Source organism: Siniperca chuatsi, linkage group LG22 (assembly GCF_020085105.1).
Source record: "Siniperca chuatsi isolate FFG_IHB_CAS linkage group LG22, ASM2008510v1, whole genome shotgun sequence".
Lineage (NCBI taxonomy): Eukaryota > Metazoa > Chordata > Actinopteri > Centrarchiformes > Sinipercidae > Siniperca > Siniperca chuatsi.
Genome location: NC_058063.1, coordinates 16,715,304 through 16,737,261, shown reverse-complemented (window position 1 = coordinate 16,737,261; position 21,958 = coordinate 16,715,304). Strand labels below are relative to the sequence as shown.

The following is a 21,958-nucleotide window of genomic DNA, read 5'->3' as shown; positions in this document are numbered from 1 at the left end:
TTTTGAAATGATATTTGTCCACAGTGCCAGATTAAGAGAGAAAATATTAAGAAAAGAAAGAATAGCTATAATCCAATAGAGATAATGAAACACAGCTATTCAAAAACGTACAGTTTAATTCACCTAACTTACATCTCTTCGCACCTTTGGAGGACACTGGAGCAGCTGAAGGAACATGAAAACACACTGACTCCACACAGGAAGGACTACAGCTCAGATTTAAACCCAGAATCTGAAATTTTAATAATATGGTAATGTCCAATGAAGTTTAAACTGCTTCCCTGTACATCCTACTCTGGATAAGTGATGTGAAAATGTTTGACAATAAAGGTCTGTTTTGTTCTTTTTCCCTTTCAGATTGAGTGCACCACCTGCACTCTGTGGAATGTAGGCCTATTATACATAGTGATCATTATTGTTGTCTTATGTCACAGTGACAGGTAAGTCTAGCTACTATGTAACAAGACACAAAGCTTGCATTGTGTATTTCAACTTGAATTTGGCCACAGTGTTAATCTAAAATTAGCTAAATTAATTAATTTCTTTTACACCATAGCTGGCATGGTCTCCTGTCCCTCCTCTTGCCTTGACAGCTCCGAAGAATACTTTGAAAAGCATATACGCATTCAGTTGTAATAGGTAGCTCATTCTTCTGTGGCCAGACAACAAATTATATTTTCCGTAATGAAGACGGTTAATATTTACATGTATTTTTGTCTTGACCAAAATTAATTCCAGCAAACCATTCCTATTAAACACCGACATATGAATGTGATAGAGGTGCGAAGTAATCTGAATGTTTATTTCCTGGTTAGTCTAAACATTTCAGTCACGCCTACAACATCTGCCTCATGCACGCGAACAGGCCCATCACCAGTCAAACACCAGTCAAATTGATTGTTTTAGTTCACTCTCACCGCTCACTTAGCACCGTTTTCAGCCTCACCAGGAAGCTATTTTCAGTGAAAAAGCTGCAGAAACCCATCATACAGTACCTGCTGAGTACCAAACAGCCAACGCCATGCTGGGCTTTTTGGACTGTTCAGTGTCTTCCTGATTCACAGTAGGCTTAAACTGCATCATCAGAGCATTACTTGATCAGGCAGGTTTGACTTGCATACAATGCCTCACTTGATCAAAGTGAGCTGTCTGTTACCATGTCAACCTGTCAGTATCCACCAGTACTTTTTCTACATCCTTGTTCCAACATGAAGCCGTTTTCATGTCCATCTCGTGTTCCTTATTCCTTAGACAGCTGACACGAAATATAAAACATGTTGTGTTCACTGTTTTTCTTGTTCATAAAAACCTCAGTGATGACTATCACAGCGTGACATTTGCATATGATCAAGATCTGGCTTTTTTTTTTTTTTTTTTTAAAGTACTGTATCATCAGATGATCTTGGCCTGTTTGTATCACCTCATTATCGGCCTGTCTGCAGTGATCAATGTGTTCAGCATGTTTCATTCTCATGTCTATGGGATGCAAAGTGTCACATGAAGTGTTATTGCATTACACATCATGTAAATGTTATGTATATTTCATGGTGTGGAATAGTCTCTATATGAATTAGTGGTTTGGCTGTTGAATTTGATCAGATCATCATTTTACTGTCAATTATCATCAAAAATCCTTACAAAAGAAACAACTTTGTTATGATTCTATTTAAGATAGTGTGTAAAATGTATCATTATGATCTCCTTTGTTATTGATTCTGGGTTTTTTAAGTCTTACTTACAAAATGATCCATCTGGTTCTGCAATAAAACACCACACAAAGTCAGATTGATGGATTTGGTTGAGATGAGTCTATTTTTCTACTTCAAAAAGAATCTACCTAAATAAAAAATTGTAATTTGTAATGTTGTGTCAGGTAGTATTTTTTGAATAAGCAGTTAGTAGATTATATTGCAGATTCATATACATGAGTTAACAATTATTTTTTGTCACTCAGCAATTAGGTAGATGTTAAAAAGACATGCAGAGATTCATGCCATCATATTATGACATACTATTGATAGATGTTTTAAAATTATTTTGAGTATTAATATATAGCAACTAATATTTGGGATTGTATATTTGATTCTACTCTTTAGTATACTTTTATTTATAGAGACAAAAAATACCTGGCATTTACAGCAGAGTCATTCTGGACTTATTTCTATAATTTATACTACATCTCTGATAATATAACAGACTTTTAGCTGAACCACATTTGCTAATAATACAATGAATTTTGGGAATAGATCACATCAAAAATGTGTGTCAGTTTATAAAACTTATCTTGACCAGCTAGTTACTAAAATCTAAAGTGTTGGGGCAATCGGAGCAGACAGGCCCGTATGTCAGTAACAGCCCCGGGTAGTTTGCCCATGCTCTCCCATCGCTGTGTGCTGGGATTGAACCGGTGGACCAGTCCAGACTCGCTGTAATCGTCCTGGCAGTATCCTCCCAGTACATAGATCTTCCCCTCCAGGACAGCTGAGGCTGCACCCACATGGGGCACAGGCAGTGATGCAAAAGCAGTCCACGAATCGGCCACAGGATCATACACCTCACAGGCTTGTTGGTCAGTGTAAAACTTCCTCAGGTTACACACACCACCTGCAACGTAAAGATGGCCTCGCAGGGGCTCCATGCAATGCTGGGCCCGGTCATGGGTCATATCTGCAAGGTAGGTGGTTCCTCTCTCTGGGTGGTACAGGAACATGGAAACCAGACACACATACTTACAGTTGAAACCTCCAGAGATGAATATTCCTCCATCTATGACAGTGACAGCATGACCACTCAGAGCCTGGTCCAGGGGCTGGACAAAGCTGAGAAAAATTAAACAAGTGACATCAGACAGGAATGTAGTGGAGGGGAAAACAAATCAATTTAGCATCTATATCCAAATTAGACATGATGGGCAGCTTGGAAGCTATGGATTTCAACATCTGTCTTGGTCATTCTACTGTATAATTTACCATTAAACCGTATGACAAAAATGTATAAGTAGAATGAGAATGCTGTCACATATAATTTGTTATATCCCATCATTTATTATAGTCTATTATATTATATATTTTGCTAGTACTTTCCTGTGTGCACTGACGTAAAGGTGAGCTGCTGTAACAAAGAGTTTCCCTTCGGGGATCAATAAAGTATTTCTGATTCTGATTCTGATTTCAACCATAAATGTTCTGTTGTGGGAGAAATGACATTCATCAGCTGCTTCTAATCCCAGTATATGTTGAACAACATACACTCTATAGTGACAACTTCACAGCTGGGTGAGGAGCAGAAACTAACTGTAACAAAGCATAAAATTCACCAGATGTCTGTTTGGTCTCATTTTACTCAGACGCTTCCATGCCAAATCTGGATCAAATGCCAATATCACCTTTAAAGACAGTAGTGGTTTTATTTAGGCTTTTTAAAAATATCTATCTCTATAAGCAGAACATTTGGTTAAAGTAAAATCTTGTGATGGAGCTTCCAGTCTTCAACGAGCATCTAATACTTAGATTGTCCTCACTACAAGTTATTTTTAAACATGATAATAACTTTAACAGTGTTTCCTGTGCTAGAATTAGGGGTGCAGAAATACACTGTTAGGGGGTTGCTTGTATATTTTTGTTGTATTCTTCAGCGAATTAGAAAAATGTGATTACAGAGGTTTTACAGTTCTCATTATAAAGCCAGACATTAGACATTTCTGGTATGTCAATGTAATGTCAACATTCAACAGTTTTTGGAATTTACTATTTTACCTAGTGATGGAAGAAACAGAGGTTTCCATAGCATTGAATCATTTTGAAGCAACTGTGCTCTTTTGAAGTGCTTGATATATTCAAAATGGTGATGTCTGATGGCCAACCCTTGGTATTGCATTTATATTGAAGGAGAGAAGGTCAAAATATAAATGAATTCACAGCTTTCATCCTTAATATTTTGTTCAATGTTATATTATCAACATCGACCACTTTTAAATAGTATATGGCTCTTTTTTTGTGGCAGACTGACAAGCATGTCTCCTATTCAAAACCAGCATGACACATCCCTGATACATGTGATTTTGGGCATGCTTAAACGCTTCGATACATCTTACCCAGATATGCTTTGAAGAATAGATACTGTGCAGAGTAGTCTGCTTCAAGTGTAACATCATAAATCTTACCTCCAGGTGTCAGTGTCTGGGTTGTACATCTCGACACTGTCTACGTTGGTGTTGATCTCCTTATCTCCACCAATGGCATAAAGACGCTCCTCATGTACCACCACTGAGAAGTTACTTCTAAACTCTTGCATGTCAGCCAACCTCTTCCAGCTGTCCTGCACAGGGTCATAACTAACATGTGTGCGATGAAGGAAAAGGTAATGATGGAAAAGGTGAGACCACAGTTGTGCATCTGTGTGACAATCTGGATTAGTGAAAGTGAGAAGAGGATATTTGTGCACCGACTGTCTCTTTTTACCTGTAGGCAGATTTCATCATGTCATCCTTGGTGTAGAAGTAACATCCTCCAACCACATACAACCTTCCCACCATTGCTACTACTCCATGCCTGAACTTTGGCTTGTCTGGCATCTTACCCAGCCTCCTCCACTCCATCTCTTTCACCAACCCTGTACCACTGCGTAGGGAGTTTGCAAACCACAGTTCCCTGCTTGGTATGCGCTGACCCACATCTGGGTTCAGCTGGTCTCCCCCGACAAGAACCAGAGCATCTTTAGGACGCCGGACCCGGCACTGATCCTGGGTTTTTGGAAGGCTGAAACCAAATTCCTTGAGTGCTGAACCATAGAGTTCCACCTCCTTGTTTCCAAAGCACTCCATGCGCAGGTTAATGGCCCTGACCTCCCTGAATTCTCGAAAAGTCATGAGGGGGAAGCGGACTCCGGTCAACAGTAGGCCAGCCTGGCCCAATCTCTCGTCAGGATCAGCCTCAACCCAGGAGATTACAGCTCGAAATACAGCCAACTCTGAGGGCACGCACAGACCATCACAGCGGAGGATGTCTAAAAGCTTCTCTGCTGGTAGGTCCTGAAACTTTTCCGTGGCTGACACCTCCCAGAAGTTCCTCAGTACAAAGTCATTGGCTTCCTCAAGGAGCTCTGACATCCCATAGGCTTCAGCAAAAGACGCCACGTCCAGGCAGGAGCTTGCCTCCATTTCCTGTCGCATGAAGTTGAGGCAAAGCGAAAGGGCAGGCTGGAACTGAAGCTGGAGGGCCATGCAGGTGATCTCGAAGACACAGTCCCAGCTAAGTTGAAGGGTTCCACTGTATGAGCAGCTAATTAGAGCCTCTAACTCAGAAGATAACAGGAAGGGAAGGGCAACACAGGTCTGATGGGATTCCCTCATCCCACAGGTGAACATGCCACGGAAATAATCACTGCTTGCCGCCAGGATAACTCTGTGGACTGGAGACAAAAGAAGAGTTCAAACTTTGACCACTATCAAATAATCATCACAAGATGCCTAAAGATTGCAGTCATGAGAATGACATAATGTCTACTAACCATGGAATAAAGCCCCGTCCACATCCAAAATCACATCACAGCCCACTCTCTCTGCCCACAACTGTTTAATGGACTGAAGAGTAATCTTCATCTGTTCTAGAGCAGGGATCTTTTGCTCTTCCTTCTTAGGACTTCCACCTTCCTTCATCCTCTCCTCTTTGTTGCAGAGATCCAGTATTCTAGGGACCCCCAGTGCTTGAGCTGCAGCCTTAATCTGGGCCATGCTGTCTTTGTTCAAAGACAATACAGCTCCAGTGTAGGCAAACTCCACAACTGCCTGTAATCCATTGTGATCAACCTCAGGACCCAGAGACAATGACCTCCTTTGGACTTCTACATCCTTATCATTGTCAGATCGTTCTCCACTTTCATCCCTCAGTCTCTTTTGGATGATGGAGCTTACAGCAGCAAGAATAGCGGAGTGTACATGAAAGCTGTTCTCATTATCAGTGGTCAGAGTCAGGTCTGTGAGAAGAGATGAATCCCAGAATTCCTTCAGAGCCATGAATACCTCTTTAGTATATGTTTCACTGTGGTATGTGTGGACATTTTCACCATCATCCCCAAATGCCTCCTCCCCAATTTCCTCCTGACTAGTACCGCTCATCCTGACCTCTAACCACTCTTTCTTACCCCTTGCACTCGTCAGCCCCATCCTGGAGTCATTGTAAGCCACAATCCTCCTCAGCTCGCGGTTGTCCTGTTCTATCCCTTCTCCACCTTCTTCAATCACTCTTTTCCGCCTCTCCTTCTCTCTTCTCCATCGCTCTTCCCATTCCATTGGCAGGTAACGCCTGGTAAACTCCATGTCAGTGGCTAGGCCTAACTTTGTCTTTGAACTACTACCTACAGTGGTCTTTCTGTAGTATTTATAATTACTGATGAAATCCAGCAAAACCTAACACTCTTTCTCATATTTACTTTTCGCTGTCTTCACAAACCTTTCTCTCCCCCTGAAATCCCCTATCTCTCAGACTCAACTTTCCTTGCTACATAAACAAGCAGCTATTCATAGCTACTGGGTCAGAGAGATTAAGTTTCAACTAAATATTGGCACGCACTTCATTGTAAAGTTCATCAAGGAAGGAAATGGAGAAGAACTTCAATGTTTGAGTTAGACTTTATCGGAGGATCATTAAAGAACAGGTAAAAATATTTACCCACTCTGGACCTAGCTTAACTTTTATCTTGATTTAAATAGTGGTGAAATAACAAGTCCTGAACAACAAACAACTTTCAAGGAGCCAGAAGGTAATGGGCATAAAGCTAGGGTATGTAACGCTGGAGAAACTAGCAAGAGACAGCTAGGTTTTGAAAGTATCCGACCCCCTCCTTTGAGGCCTCCTTCCAAACCCACTCCCCCAAAACACATTTTCATGCACAATGAGTGCATAGGCAGAGTGTGCGCAGGTAGGTAGGTAGACAGGCAGGTAGGCCAGCCAATCATTTCATTCGGGCTAAATGAAATGATTGGCTGGGCTTATTACAGGTCTGCAACAGCCACAGATACCAGATTTTTTTCATTTTTTCCCCCAGAGCATTTGATTTATTGATTGCTGTCAGGATGTAAAGAGAATTTCAACAAGACAATGCTTCTGAAATACATTACCTACCCTAGCTTTAAGTTTATTTACAATAACATAATGTTTATGCTGTAGTTTCTGTTAATTATTATTACTAATAAAATGCTTTTCCACAATACTTTTTATATCCGTAAACCACAACTAAAAAGAATGAATGTGGGCTTTTGTGTGACATGTTTCAAGACAAATGTCAGATGCACAATTCGGAGCGATAAATTAACTATGTTGATCTTATTCTAGACTATATTTTATTCTTTAACATGAAAAATTAAAAGAAAATAAAAACAAACAAAAAACAAAACAAGGATCTGATATTTTATAACAAAAGAGTCATTTTTGACTTAGTTGTCTTGTTCCATCCCTTCTTCATTACTTTCCCATCTTTCTCCATCCTCCATCACTCTTCCCACTTCATGGCCAGGGAAGACCTTGTATACTCCATGCCACTGACTCAGACAACCTAATTTCTTCGGGCATGTTGTTCCAGAGCCTCGGTGCCCTGATAGCAAAAGCTCTGTCCCCCTTAGTTTTCATCCTGGATTCAGGAACAGACAGGAGACCTCTGCCCGAAGATCTCAAACTACCTGAAGGTTCATAAGGGATTACAAGGTCTAAAATATAATCTGGGGCCAGGCCATGAAGAGCCTTAAAAGTAATCAATAAGATCTTAAAATCAATCCTAAAACCAACAGGGAGCCAATGTAAAGAAGCTAAAACAGGTGTTATGTGGTCGTACTTCTTGGTCCTGGCTAACAGCCTGGCAGCTGAGTTTTGTACAGTCTGCAGTCGTGTCAAAGTTTTTTGTTTAAGACAAGTGAACAGGCTGTTATAATAATCAAGGCATGAGGAGATAAAAGCATGTACAACAGTTTCTGCATCACTAAGATTTAAAATAGATCGTATTTTTGCAATGTTTCTGAGGTGATAAAAACATGATTGGACAAGCTTAGTGATATGTTGCTCAAAACATAAATTGCTATCAAACTATTTGTTTAGTGATGTCTTGGGGCCCAATAACAAGGATGTCAGTTTTATTTGAGCTGAAGAAAATTTATTGACATCCAATTTTTTATGTCAGACAGGCAGTCCTGCAGAGAACTCGGCGTACTAAGGTCAGTGGGCTTGACAGGGAGGTACAACTGCATGTCATCCGCATAACAATGTCTGAAGATTACATCACCCATAGGAAGCATGTTTCATAATGGTAGTGGATGGAAACGCATTCATTTGCTGATTTTCTGTAAATTCAGTTAAAATTCAGTTAAAATTTGCCTTACATTTGGATGGAAACCTGGATTTGATCTTGATTGATGGTTAAGTAGTAATTCAATAAAAAAATCCTGAACAACAAACAACTGTCAAGACACCATGTGGAAATGAAGTTTATGCGCTCATCTGATATGTTTGATGTAGCTGATTTATGCATTGCTTCCTTGAAACACAAACAATCATTAACCTGGACTTGTAGTGTGTTTGCTGGTCAATCTGAATGCCAGGCTACAGCTGAGGGCAATCAGACCCAGATCACTGAGCTGACACATCAAGACCTGGCAGACACCTCGATAGAGGAGGATGCTGTCCAGAATGTCAACCGAGGGCTAGAATCGGCAGCCATTTTGACAACAAACTCAACAGCAACCCACCTGGAAGAAAGGCTTGCAAACAAAAAGCTGGAGGCCAGTGAGAAGAAGCTGTCTGCACTTGACAGCATGGTGACTGAACTAAGCACAGTGGATCAAGGTAATAAAATATATGATATTAAACAATGGTTTTGCATAGCTATAGTTTGCTATGGAAACCACCTATCCTGAGCTGAATTTTTCTGTTATGAGTTTACACCAAAGTTGTGGTGGCACCTTTACAGAAACACTTGACTTGTATATAGACATTGTATGTTGTCATTGTTGCTTTTTATACTGTATATATTTATATACATGTATACACCTATTTTTTTCATCTGCTGTACTTGTATGTGCATAATAGTTCTCTGTTTATCTTTACTTATTTTTGTTCAGTATTGTTGTCCTTGTTTTTGTATTCATGTCTATTTCTATCTCCCTGTAAATTATTCTTGGAACTGTGTGTGAGTAGACCTACATTGAGAGTCAAATGCCTTAATGTGTACACATACTTGGCCAATAAAGCTGATTTGGATTCTGATTCTGATTTAAGGGTCCCTATAATTTTGTTCCAAAATTGTCATTGTACAGTCAAAGAAATTCTTAGTCAAAGAAACTCACTTAAAGCAGACTTTTGTAGCAATGTATTCACTCAGGGAAGTCTAAAATCAAAATTGTACTTCCCAAATAAAGTGTGAGCACTTTCAATAAATCAATTACCATGGCTCAGATGGGTTCACCCCGGGCTGTTTAATGTTAATAAGAATAAAGGAATTAAGGCTTATTCTACTTTTGCATGCATTGTTAAAATGTGTGCGTCAGCTATATACAGTACGTCATATTTTACATAATACAGAATCTGTTAGCATTTCACACTAAGATAACTGGATGAATAATGTGCAAAAAAGAGACATTAATATATGTACACTATTACTGAAAGTTTCCCCTCAGGGATCAATAAAGTATTTCAGATTCTGATTCTGAAATCACACTGCTAAATACATAAACTAATTGGAATTGAAAATATCTTGCTATCATGGCCTTCATACATGACATCAAACATCAAAATGATTTTTAAACAAAATATAGTTCTGTGTAAAATACTACTATCAATAAGATAACATATGAAAATAACCCTTAAAGAACAATCTTTGCCAAATTAAAGTTATAATAATAGGAGTGGCATTATGCTAACATAACATTTTACCGTATTGCATGTAGCTTTCAGCTTCAGAAGATAGCAAATATAATTTCAGGTTTTATATCAGCAGACTTGTGCAAGTCAGAAAAAAAGGATTTCCAAAAAGGAAAAGGAAAATTTCAAGGAGTCTCTTTGTGGTACAGCTTTGGCTTTCAATAAAAGGCTGTTCAATACAGTTAGTGAATGTTCTAATTTACTACATGCCTTCTTCATAATCTGTTGCAGTGCTGTGCTTGTTCAGCTAAGATGATATCATGTCTTATTTGTCACCACATCTAGTTGTTTTTGTTATACTATAAAGTGTTTCTGTGTTGCTGAGAAATTAACACTGCTTAAAATCAGCTCAGGAAAAAAAAGGTACTGAACTGTGACTTTTAGCAGTTTTCCTCAGTCAAAGGTGATGAGGTATTCTGGGTAGGCCTGGTCATCGTGGAAGATCACAAACTTGGTGGGATTCTGCTGTTGGTCCACCAAACTGTCGAAGCAGTCAGTGCGGTCTGAGCCTCGAGGAGGTGTGGCTTTCATGGAAGAGGAACCGACTGTGTAACGGCCGGTCAGGACACGAGCAACATACAGCCGCTTCAGGCCTGACGCATCAGCTGGGGAATATGCGGCTGAATAGCTTGCATTGACTGCGAAGTAAACTCCCTTTCCATATACAGCAGCTGTGACAGAATTACATAAGAAAAGACACATCAACTTAAAGGAATTGTTCAACATTTTGGGAAATTTGGAAGACTGATACCATTCTCATGAAGCAACAGCCAGGAGCCGGGTAGCTTAGCTTAGCTTGGCCCGGCCATGAGACAGTCCAGCACATAGACGCGGTAAAACCAGCAAGTGTTGTTTTTACACTTAACATATTTCTTAGTGAGCTTTAGAGGTGCTGGTAGGCAGATTTTGTTATTTTTGGACAGAGCCAGGCTAGCTGTTTCCCCTTGTTTTATGTCTTTATACTAAGCTAAGCAAATCGGCTGCTAGCTGTAGCTTAATATTCATCAATACAAACACGAGAGTGGTATCAATCGTCTCATCTAACTCTTGGCAAGAAAGCAAATAAGTGTAATTCCCAAAATCTCACTTAAACAGGTAAGACAGCATGGTTTTTTACATATGAAACTGCAAATACTGTTTTTTCATTTGCAGTGTCGAGTAAAAATGGCAACGGGATGTCATTTTAAGTGCAAAACCTAAAAATCAAAATGTCAATACGCTGCATTCAGCATTTGGGCAGCGCTCATATTTTAATAAAGTGACCACTTGTGGTTGATGGTCACTGCAAACAAAAAGTGATCACAGAGTGTGACATGGGTGGTAAAATTTAATTTTGCAGTGTTCTCAAAGACTGTTAAACTGCTATCAAGTAAGGTGCTGTGTATACTATACTCAACCTATGATCTAGAAGGACAAGAAAAAATAATATACATGCATTTGGGGTCAGTAAAGAAGACACAGGAAAAATTATCTTCGACAGATGCCTGTGCAAATATACCTAATTCTGTTTGCAGTACTTTACAGCAAATTTTAAAAGCCTCTTTTATCTCAATCAGCTTATTACTATGAATAATGGGGTCATACATGAACACACAATTCTCTGCCAAAGTTACAACAAATGTTTTTAATTTTTTTTCAAATTAGAGATTATTTGTATATTTGTGTTTTTGTCTGTGGTTTCCTCACTAGTTTGAAGTGTGTGGTGCACAGTTGGAAAAATGTGTTATCACAATCCTCTACTAATCAGGATTATCACCATTTGAATCAAAATGTGATGACAGTCGTGGATTGTTGGCTTATGTTGTCAGGCCACTGATCAAATCTGATCAAACCACACCCACACAGTCCTGATAAAGCTGTTTTTGACTGATAAACTTTTGATAAATAATAAAGGATGTTTTGTTCCTTACTGTATGTAATGTAACATTTATTTAGATTTTTACTTATTTATTCATGATTATATAAGCTCTATTGTTTTAGAAAAATACTTTAGATTTTCAGGGGATTAAATATAACAACATGTGACAAATTCTTACCATGTGTTCCTGCGAAGCTCCTGTCAAATCTGTCCCTTTCAATGCAGTTGCATGACTCTGCTGATGTGCCATGGTAGAGAGACTTCTCCCCAAGGTCTGCTGAACCATTCTTGGCAAGTATACGCTGCTTACACACAGTATAGGCATGCCACAGGTAGAAGTTTTGCACACGCTCAATCTGAGATCAGAAAAAAATCAATCAGTTACTTATTCTGTACAGTAGGGAAACGTGTTTTTGTGTTGGTATACTCACTTTGCGAATGTTGTATTTAGCTGTTTTGAGGAAACCCTGGGCTACGTCCTGGTACTCTGGTGAGTTAGGTTGCACCTCGATCTTTTTAAAGACTTCTTCGTCCATAGGTTCCCATTGTGTTGGCAACTCAATGGCTAAAGTAGAAGTCACACAAATTAATGTTATGGTTTGAGCATTTTTAACAAATTCCCAAAAATTGCTAAATCCAAAGTAAAAAGGGGAAACATGCAAAATGTGACATACATAATGCAGACTTGTTCCTTTTCACTTTGAACGTGATGCCTGTTTGCCAATTTGTGGCTTCTTGTGTCTTCAGGTTTATTTTCACCATCATGCCGTCTGATGCCATCATATCAACAAACACTTGTTTCTTCACGTGAGCCTCCTCCAGCACATAGTTGTCATGCAGGCTCAGCTCGTGCCAGTCTCCATTTATATCCTGAATCGACCACTGGACAGTAAGAGCCAACGTTGCTTCTTCTTTATCTTGAAGGTCTTCGCAAAGTGCTTTTTGGATTGCTCTGTTTACAAGCTCAATGACGCTCAAAACGTCCTCTTTTAGGCCTTTCAGCACGCAGACCTCTCCTCCTGACCGGTCTCTAGCTTCAGCTCTTGCTGAGTATCTTGCTCTGTTGCCATTCACATCTTCAGAACTTTGACTTCTCCTGTACTCCAGGCTTATTTCTGAGACTTTGACTTTTGCTTGCACTGCCTCCAGCTCCATGGCATCAAGCCTGGACAAATCTTTCACATCCACTTCTCTCTCTACCAGCTGCTTCTGCAGGATCCCCTCCAAATCTCCCTTGATGGTCCTGATGGTGTCAGGACTACAACTAATCACACTTATCACAGCTGGCAGTGGCTTTATGGAGATAAAGGTTTTGCCTTGAGGTGCTGAAGTTGTGGAGGTTCTTAAATACTTGTCATGCCACTTCCTGAGCTTTTGTAGAGCTTTTTCTACAAAAAAGAGCAAAAAAGAGAGAACAAATGTGGATGTAACACCTCATTACATCAATAATTTAAGCCCCAATAACCCAATAAGAGTCTTCATGTGTGGCATCCACAATATCAATATCCACTTAACTGAGAACATTGTTTATCTGACTGATCAAATGTCCATCCTTTCATGTGCCAATCTTACCATTTATCAATACATATCAATGAGTTGCTAAGTTAAAATAACTTTTTTGTTTTGGAAAACAAATATTTAACATATTAATTTTAAAATTACTTCCTAATAATACACTTTCTAAAAGAGCTAGAAGTTGGTTAATACACTATTTATTAAGGCTTTATAGACCAGTTATCATAAGTTAATATGAATTTGTTGATCATCATGGAAAATTCTTTGGCATTCTCTTGTGGCAGACTTCATCATTTGAATATCTGATTCCCATGCACTTTTCAATTTAACAAACTAAAATAAAAAAATTAAAAATCTGTCAGTTAGTCTACCGCATGGGTCCAGATTGAAATATCTATAACTATAGGATGGACTGTCATAAAATTTTGTACAGACATTCATTGTCTCCAGAGGATGGAGTCTATTGACTTTTGTGATTCCCTGACTTTCGTCTAGTACCACCATGAGGTTGACATTTGTGGTTCATCATTTGAGTGAAACATCTTGAAAACTATTGGATGGATTGGCATTAAAGTTGTAACAGATATTCAAGGTCCCTAGATGATCAATTCTAATACATTTGGTAATCCCCTGACATTTCAGCTTGCGCCATTCTTCAGGTCATAATTCCTATGTTTTTTGCCAAATACTGTGGTATATGACCAAATGCCTGCGAAACTAATGACATTCATAACAGTCTCAGCTGTACTTTGTTTAGTGCCAATTAGCAAATGTTAGCATACTAACAGGCTATACAAAGATGATGAACCTGGTAAATATAACTTGATAATAATTGGGTACAAAGTATAAAATCTTCAAGCATTATAAGTGAAAACAAACCTCTCAGGCTGAGGCTGCAAGCGGCTGTTCGTCCAAAGCGGTTCTCCAGCTCTGATCTGCAAAAACATATTACAGGACAGGAAGTTTTAAAAAAGCTACTCTGACTGTTCAAACAATGCAATCCATGCTAAAACAATAACTTTTCCTTCTATTGTTTGTTGCTATATGAGTAAGATTAATTTCTGACCTGAATGCCTGGAAGACCGGTTGTCGCAGGATGACAATGCGGATGAGTGAGAGGGAATTTGGTTTCAAGCCCGTTATAGCTGAGGTTATGCCATCCAGCATGGCTTTACAAGCTTTGGCAGAGTCCATACCAGCCAAACCTAATAGGATATAAACACAATGGTTGTGAATCTACATGGAGATGACACCAATGATGCCATTTATATTGCTGCAGTGACTGGTTGTGACCTTTTTCACTATGTTGCCCTCAAGTGCCATTATTTGTCATGTGTCATAATGTATTGGCATACTGCAATACAATAGTAAATACAATTTCTACCCGAAGAAGTTGTTTTACTACCATTACATTATTACTATGTTAAATAAATATATATATATATATATATATATATATATATATATATATATATATAAAAATAAATAAATAAATAAGAGTACGGTCTAGACCTGATCTATAGGAAAAGTGCAATGAGATAACTCCTGTTATGAATTGGTGCTCTATAAATAAAATTTAATTGAATTATACTTTTAGTTGTTGTCATGTGTCATTAATTTACATGTCAGGTTTTTTTATTAAACTCAAATGTAAACCTGAAATTCGTTCTACATTTAGGTGAATAAGACAAATTTGGTGTTGACCATAATGCACAAATACAAATAAACACACACGTGCACATCCCATATGCACACAGTACAAACCAGTATTGATAGCTGGGAAGGCTGCTGAGCGGTAGCCTTTGCGCTCACACTGCTTCAGTATCTTTTTGCAATAGTTCCGAATCGTCTGAGGGTCACACTTAAAACTAGCATGAATGATTTCCCTACACCCAAGCGACCCGGGTCCTGTGGTGCACATGTAGTCTGCTGGAATGCCCACTGAAAAAACAAAGATGTTGGGTTGTGAAAATATGTAAGCTGGAGAATAGAACGTGACTTGACTGAGTAAAACTTTTAACCAAATTACCAGAAAATCAGCAGAAGAAAATATTAATTGCACATTTCCATCCACTACTGTTATGTGACTATTATTTGGGCACATCAAGATAAACAGTTGGTGGCACTAATCCTCCAGTCAGGTGCCATTATACCATTGCAGAAGAGGACGGTGCAACAAGATGATGTAATTAAGAGTGCCCTTTAAATCTCAAATAATGAAAAACAATGTAGAAAACATGATGGATATATGGCGTTTATGATTATCTCTTGCATTAATTTGAAAAATATTACAGTCTCCTTATTGGTTCACACAGATCAGATGTGTTCGTCTTCGTTTCTTCAGTGACAAGTGACGTTTAAGTCAAATGCTTCATGTACGTCATGATTTATTCATTTATATTTCAGTCAGTTTCCATTTGTTTTTATTGATACACCAACTTTTCCACCTCAGCCAAGCATAAAAGCTTTTTTGCAATATTTGAATTTTTGTGTGGTTTCTGGTGTTTCCACTGAGGTTTTTTAACAGCAAAATTGAAAATCTGCTTAAAAACAGGTAGATGGAAACGAGTCAATTTTTACCTGCTGCAGTACATGCAACAAAAGTAATGTGCACACCAAAACTTCTAACAAGTATTTTTACAGTATTTTTCAGTTCACTCTTAAGGCTTACCTTGTGCTAACTCGGCTTGGACAGTGGACCCTGCTGCAGTCAGAATGGCTTTGGACACACCTGTGGAGTTTGTGAACACACAGTTACTGTAGCATTTAACCTTTAAGATTAATATAATGTATAAAATCCTCATAAATAACACTAGTCTGAGGTGCTGTGATCCTCTATGTGTATATTTTAAGTCACTCAAAACATTTAGAAAATCCATCAGTCATACCGGATTGGCTGTTGGAGAAGTCAGTTGTGTTGATAATTGCATCAGTGCTCTCATTAATGATGTCACCATGGACCAGCTGAAGCTTGACTCCACCCAGCATGGCTGTGACCTCATCATTAGTTACCGAGACATGGCGGTAAAAGGAAGCTAATGTTATGCCAATAAAAAAGACAATCAAAAGACACAATCAAAGAAAAATTAACTAAAATTATACTGACAGAGAACACACACTTTTTTTTAGCCTCGTTTAGCTTCTTGTTTTGGTTTTACACACACATATTTATTGCATGACAAAATCTCACCACTCTAATCAACCTAATTTCCAGCAGTAGCAGGCAGCTATTTTTAGCAAACAGCCTCTGTACACTACCAGCCCAGCAGCAACAACAAATGAGCAAATAGCTGAGGAACATAAGGAGTTAAAAGGAGACTGAAATAAGACTCCAAATGAATACATACATAACAGTCTGCTAACACATTAGCCATAACTTCAAAATAATATGGTGGTGGCTTTGTATAGGAGCCTCTTTCATGTTTTTTCTGCCCCCTTGTGGCCTTAAAATTATTGTTGCAGTCTTAAAGATTGAGGAAACAAGTTAGTAAGTCTTGCTCAACCTGAAATTGAAAAGGAAATATTCATATTAACCTTGGTCTGGGTTAGCATCGTTCGTGAATCCTCTGAGATGCAAAGTTTCCTGGGCAGACTGGAAGGCCTGTAGTAACAAAGTGAAAGGTTTCATTCCAGTTCCACTTGCAAAACAAAAAAAACAATGCAATCTGGTGTTATTTTAAACTGGTCAATAACTCCAATGGTAATTAATGGGAAAAAGACATAAAGAATTATGTGTGAAAGAATTATTTTGATGCAGCATTTTCAAAATACTTTCAAAATGTTTGTAGTTATAATATTAGCATTTACGTAATAGATTACAAAGGGCACAGCCTACAAATAATAAACCTGGGCTTACTCTTTAGGATGTGGGCAATTTTATTGTACTCTCTTTTTTCTTACAAGGCACTGCAACTACATTTTCTTTACCTTGCTAGATTCTTTGTCATTGGGGTGGATGACAATACGGACCAGGAAAGATGTTCTTCTGGCTCGATTCTGTTCAAATACACGGAGCTCCTCCAGTAAAACCTTGGAAGCCACACTGTGAGGAAAACACAAGACAGCACCGGTCCCAAGCACAGGGAAAGCAACTGAACTGAAGCCTCTGATCTCACAGGAAGCCAGAATCTTTCTGATGCTCTGACTCAGAACCTGAAAGATTCAAGGATTATCAAGGTTACTGCACCCCTTAGATTTTAAGACAGTAGGAAAAACAAAACACAGACACAGTAAAGACAAACCTGGTTGCACAAAAACCTACAAAGACATAATCACTGAACACATGATTTCACCTGGACTGCATTTCCATGTCGGTCATTATCCCAGGGAAAGAGGTTGAGGAAGAACACTCCTTTAGATTGAAGTGCAGGCAAGCCCTCTACCAGGACTGTGTCACCAGGCTTTGTTGCTCCATCTGCTTCCTTATGAAACTTTGCAGTCAGCTGAGGTCCAACCATGTTGGACAAAGCGTTTCCAACACGGGTAGAGAGAGGATCATGGCCAACCATAGGAGATACCAGGCCATCCACCTAGGAGAATACAGCAATCTAATTTCATCCAACACTTGGATAATCCTGACCACCATGTTCATCCTGAAAGCATCTGCTCTTTATGCAAACAGACAATGGTACCCAGCAACTATGACAGATAAGCTTCTGAAACATCCTGAATCCAGTAACAAAACTTAAATTAATGCAGCTTCAATATCTCATCAAAGTCTCTTACCTGCTGGGTCTCGATGGTTCCCTGAATGACCTTGACATAGACACCGTCTCCAGGAGCTGCAGTGGCTCCTCTTGCAGTGTTTTGGGCAGCAACACCTATCCCAAACCCCAAATCACTTGTAATGTTTCCTACAGTGATCCCTTGGAAAAGTCTGTCACATGCTTCCTGCATGGCCCTCACCACCTCTCCTCTGTTATCAATCAGGATGATTCTGCTCAGACTTCGCCCTCCCTGACTGCCAAACTCTTTAACAGCAGTTACAATAGCCTCAGAGCACACAGTGACAGGAACACCAAACATACCTGAGCTGATACAGGGCATGGCTATAGACTGGAACTCCATGATTTCTGCTAAATTCAGAGCAGAATGGACAGTTTTTTTGAGTAACACCCATTCTCTGCCACCTGATTTTCCACCAACAGGCCCAACAGCATGCAGCAGTTTCTTGCAGTTTAAGTCCCCCCCTGTGGTCACTACCACTTCACCTGTAGGGATTTTTCCTGTCTGCCTTATTAAAGCTCTGCTCTCCTTCTGCACCTGAGGGCCACCTGCTTTACTCAGGGCAGCAGCAACACCTCCACAGTGGTCCAGGTCTTCATTGGCAGCGTTCACCAGGGCATCAGCATCCTGTTTGGTGATGTCACCCTGACACACCAGCACCTGGAGCCCGTCACGAAGGCTGTAGCTAGCCACTGTTGTGCCTCCTTTACTTAAATGTGCACCAGATGCCATATTCTGTCTAGTAGTGTTAGGTTGTTCTTGAAGCTGTATGAGACACTTCTGAGAATGAGCAACACTTAAAATGTTCTCTCTTCCAGAGGGACTTTTAAAATATCTTACTGCACCTGGCAGGTCAATGGTGACTTTACCCTGAACAAGGGAGTCCAGAAATGGACCCAGCCTGTTCCTGACCTCAGTCACTTTGAGGGATGGACCTTCCAGCATCACCATGGGCCCAGAGAAAGATGTTAAAGGATGGAAGGTAACCCCTGAATAGTCAAACTTGTGCAGTTGCAGCAATTCTGGTAAGAGTTGTACTAACTCTGGGAAAGGGAGAATGACTTTGCCTTCTATGCTTAACTGGTCCAAAATAAACTGTATGACATCGTCACTCAGCTCTTCAACCTCTTTCGTGTGGCCCAGTAAGCACACTGCGCTGTCTGAGCCAAACACGACCTGAGCCCTATGTTGCCCTTGGTTCATCTCATTTGTCTTGGACTTCAGCTTTTCCCGAAGCTCAGATGGCACAGCAGAGCAGTTAGGCACATCAATCTTGACTTCCTTGAATTTTTCTTGCAGTTTTTTCTCTGTGTCATCCAGTTTATCAGCAGAGAGTGTGAAGAAACGTAGCTCTGTGTCTCGTAACTCTACTTCCACTTTGTTACCAACCCCTAAAAAGTCATTTAGCACCCCCGGACCTCCGTATGCCTTCCTTAGAAAGGCCAAAAAATGTGGGCTCCTATCAGAAACTGTCCTTTCTAACACCAAATTCTCCTTATCAGAGATCCAATCTCCAGCCCTAAGAATCTCCTCCACAGAGCCTTCCAAAACTAACTGACCTGCATCTCCCTGCGTGACCTTCACTCCTGGAAAATCTCGTCGCAAACTGTGCTCAATCTCTTTCCAGAGGAGGCGGAGCTTGGCCTTGCCCAGTCGACGAATGCTGGTTTGCGTCTCACTTAAACCTGACCTGTCCTCTACATCCATCAACCTGGCGTTCACCTGAGAATGTTTCCCAACCACAACAGCCATCCCAAGCTCGCTGTACACTTTCACCTCATCTGTGGTCTGATCAGAGCTGCAAGACTGAAGCAAAGCTTTAACTTTGTGAGGGTCCATCTCATAGTGGCACAGGTAGCCATCAAAGATTTTGCCTACCTTGACTTTCCGATTTCTAGCTTCATCTACAGCACCAGGTTGAGCTAAACTCCTGACTAAAACCCTCTCCTCCTCTGGGTAAAGCTGGGCAGAGCAGGCCACAGAGGCAAGTTCTTTCTCTAGTTCTTTCCCAGCCTTGGGACATTCTTTTAGGTAACGAAGGAGGTAAGTATCAAGTTGTAGTTCATATTCTTCACCACTTGGTGGAGGAGTTGAGGCTGGAATGGCCTGTGGGCTCTGCTGTTGGAAAGATTTACATTATATCAAGTTTGATTTTAAGTACATGGCAACAGTTTTAAAGAGTTATTGATATTCAATCCAAAACGGTGTTTAAGACATACAGAATATAGAGAAAATCATTTTCAATTGTTCCAATCAATCTGAACTCAGCAAGTGCTTGTGATGCCTTATAATGATAATAATGAAACTTGTTTTTATAACTGAAATATTTTTTTTCCAAATGTAGTGTTCAACATTTACTGAGAGATTAAACACTATTAATAAAAGACTTTCCACACTGACCTGTGATGAAGTTAAGTCCAGTGTAGGGCTAACTTTCTTGCTTGTAGGTTCAGGGCTGTCTCGCACAGTCAGCACCAGAGGACCACTTGCAAACTCCAACACATGTTCAGATCTCTGCAGGACTCTTTGCTGAGCTGAGAACAGAAATGGGGACATTACTTATTAGGGCTTTTGTCTTTCAGCACTAGATTCAGTTTGGTTGCCCCTCCACCCTCTCTCCCTGCCTCTGTGCTTATTTAAATGAAATAAAGTGCGTAGAATGTTGAATCCTGAATTCGTCCCTGACTGTGTGAATTAGAGCTGAGGCCTTATTGTAGTTGCACTTTACTCTTCACTCTTGGACAGAATGAATGGATAGAATACGTCAAACCAGACACAGGCCCAGAGACCCAAGGGGTCAGGGGGAACCATATTCTGTACGGTGTGCTGTAGTATTTAGAATAATATCTGTGCAGAGTAGTGTTAATGTGGATCTGCTGTGAAAGGAATCTTTGGACAGGAGTCAGACAGCCTCTCTTCATCTCCAGTGTGAACTAAATACTGAAGTCCAGCTGCAGGTTTTGAACCAAAAACAACACCTAAGAGTTCTGCTTCACCTGCAAAATGTCACTAAAAGAAACACAAAACGACTACAAAGAGGTGGAAAACGACAACATTGATACACAAAACAACTACAAGGAGACAGAATCAACAAGATCATAAAGTTGACAGACATGTCATGTGACTTGTGATTATGACATGTGTTTTTAGAGTAGGAGTCATTTAGGATTTGCAAGACTATTTAGCTCATCTTAAGAGAATATATGACACAAATATCAAATACTGTGTCCATATGCAGCGTCTAAGATTCATTTTGTAGGCTACTATTCGAAGAGCAGTCTGACCTAAATGTGAAAGTGAAACATGAATGACACGTTTCTAAATTTAGACAGCTTGATATACAGTACGTGAAAAAGTAACATCGACAGTCAAAAAGTTTGAATGTGGGTCTGCAAGCAGTAAAATTGATCTTTAATAAAAAAAAAAAAAAAAAAAAAAAACGTTGAAATAATCGAATGAAATCCATCCGTTTCCAGTGCAGGAATACTTTCACTTTCACCAGCACAAGACATTTTACGACATAATTTAAGAAATCAACGTCAAGGACCCAATTCAACAGATACATATTTTAAATAGCGTGTCTTACCATCTCGCTCTTTAAAAGCAATGCTGTAAACTTTATCATTTATGTTTGTCACTGCGCTGCAGTCTCCTCCTCCTGATTTGCGGCGAATCTGGAAGTAGTTTTCTATCCTCTTTCTTTGCTCTCCGTCCAAAGAGGGGCACTCGAAGAAAACAGGATACTTGCAAGGATCCTCCATGGTGTAAACACTCAGAATGAATGACACATGTAAACTGTAGGCCCGATTAGTTAAGAGCAAACTACGCGATGGTGGAACCGGGTTGGGCCGCGGTCTTGTGTCAAGTGAGACCTGCGGGCTCAGGTGCGCCCTCTAGTCTATTAGTAGAAGATGTAACCAACAAAACCATCCGTGACTTCCAGTAAAGACAACAC

General features: G+C 39.8%; 2 protein-coding genes across 4 annotated transcripts; both read right to left on the bottom strand.

Moving 5' to 3' along the window:
• Positions 1–232: 232 nt before the first annotated feature.
• On the bottom strand, positions 233–6,970 carry si:ch211-63p21.8 (kelch-like protein 33). Its single transcript, XM_044184909.1, has 4 exons — positions 5,509–6,970; positions 4,461–5,409; positions 4,163–4,333; positions 233–2,819 (listed from the first exon to the last, which is right to left on the bottom strand). The coding sequence occupies exons 1-4, from the start codon at positions 6,314–6,316 to the stop codon at positions 2,300–2,302; spliced, it is 2,448 nt and encodes an 815-aa protein (XP_044040844.1). The 5' UTR covers positions 6,317–6,970; the 3' UTR covers positions 233–2,299.
• A 2,369-nt stretch (positions 6,971–9,339) lies between these two features.
• Positions 9,340–21,911, bottom strand: LOC122870416 (protein mono-ADP-ribosyltransferase PARP14-like). 3 transcript variants are annotated; one of them, XM_044184586.1, is made up of 15 exons: positions 21,590–21,911; positions 20,404–20,537; positions 18,004–20,121; positions 17,571–17,807; positions 17,206–17,430; positions 16,813–16,879; positions 16,167–16,313; positions 15,950–16,009; positions 15,043–15,219; positions 14,345–14,483; positions 14,158–14,213; positions 12,438–13,151; positions 12,195–12,328; positions 11,942–12,119; positions 9,340–10,576 (listed from the first exon to the last, which is right to left on the bottom strand). In XM_044184586.1, exons 1-15 carry the CDS (start codon positions 21,762–21,764, stop codon positions 10,299–10,301), a joined length of 4,839 nt encoding a protein of 1,612 aa, XP_044040521.1. In that variant the 5' UTR covers positions 21,765–21,911; the 3' UTR covers positions 9,340–10,298. The 3 variants fall into 3 exon arrangements, with proteins under 3 accessions (XP_044040521.1, XP_044040523.1, XP_044040522.1); XM_044184588.1 differs by having other exon boundaries at positions 11,942–12,065; XM_044184587.1 differs by having other exon boundaries at positions 18,004–20,118.
• Between the last annotated feature and the right edge of the window lie 47 nt (positions 21,912–21,958).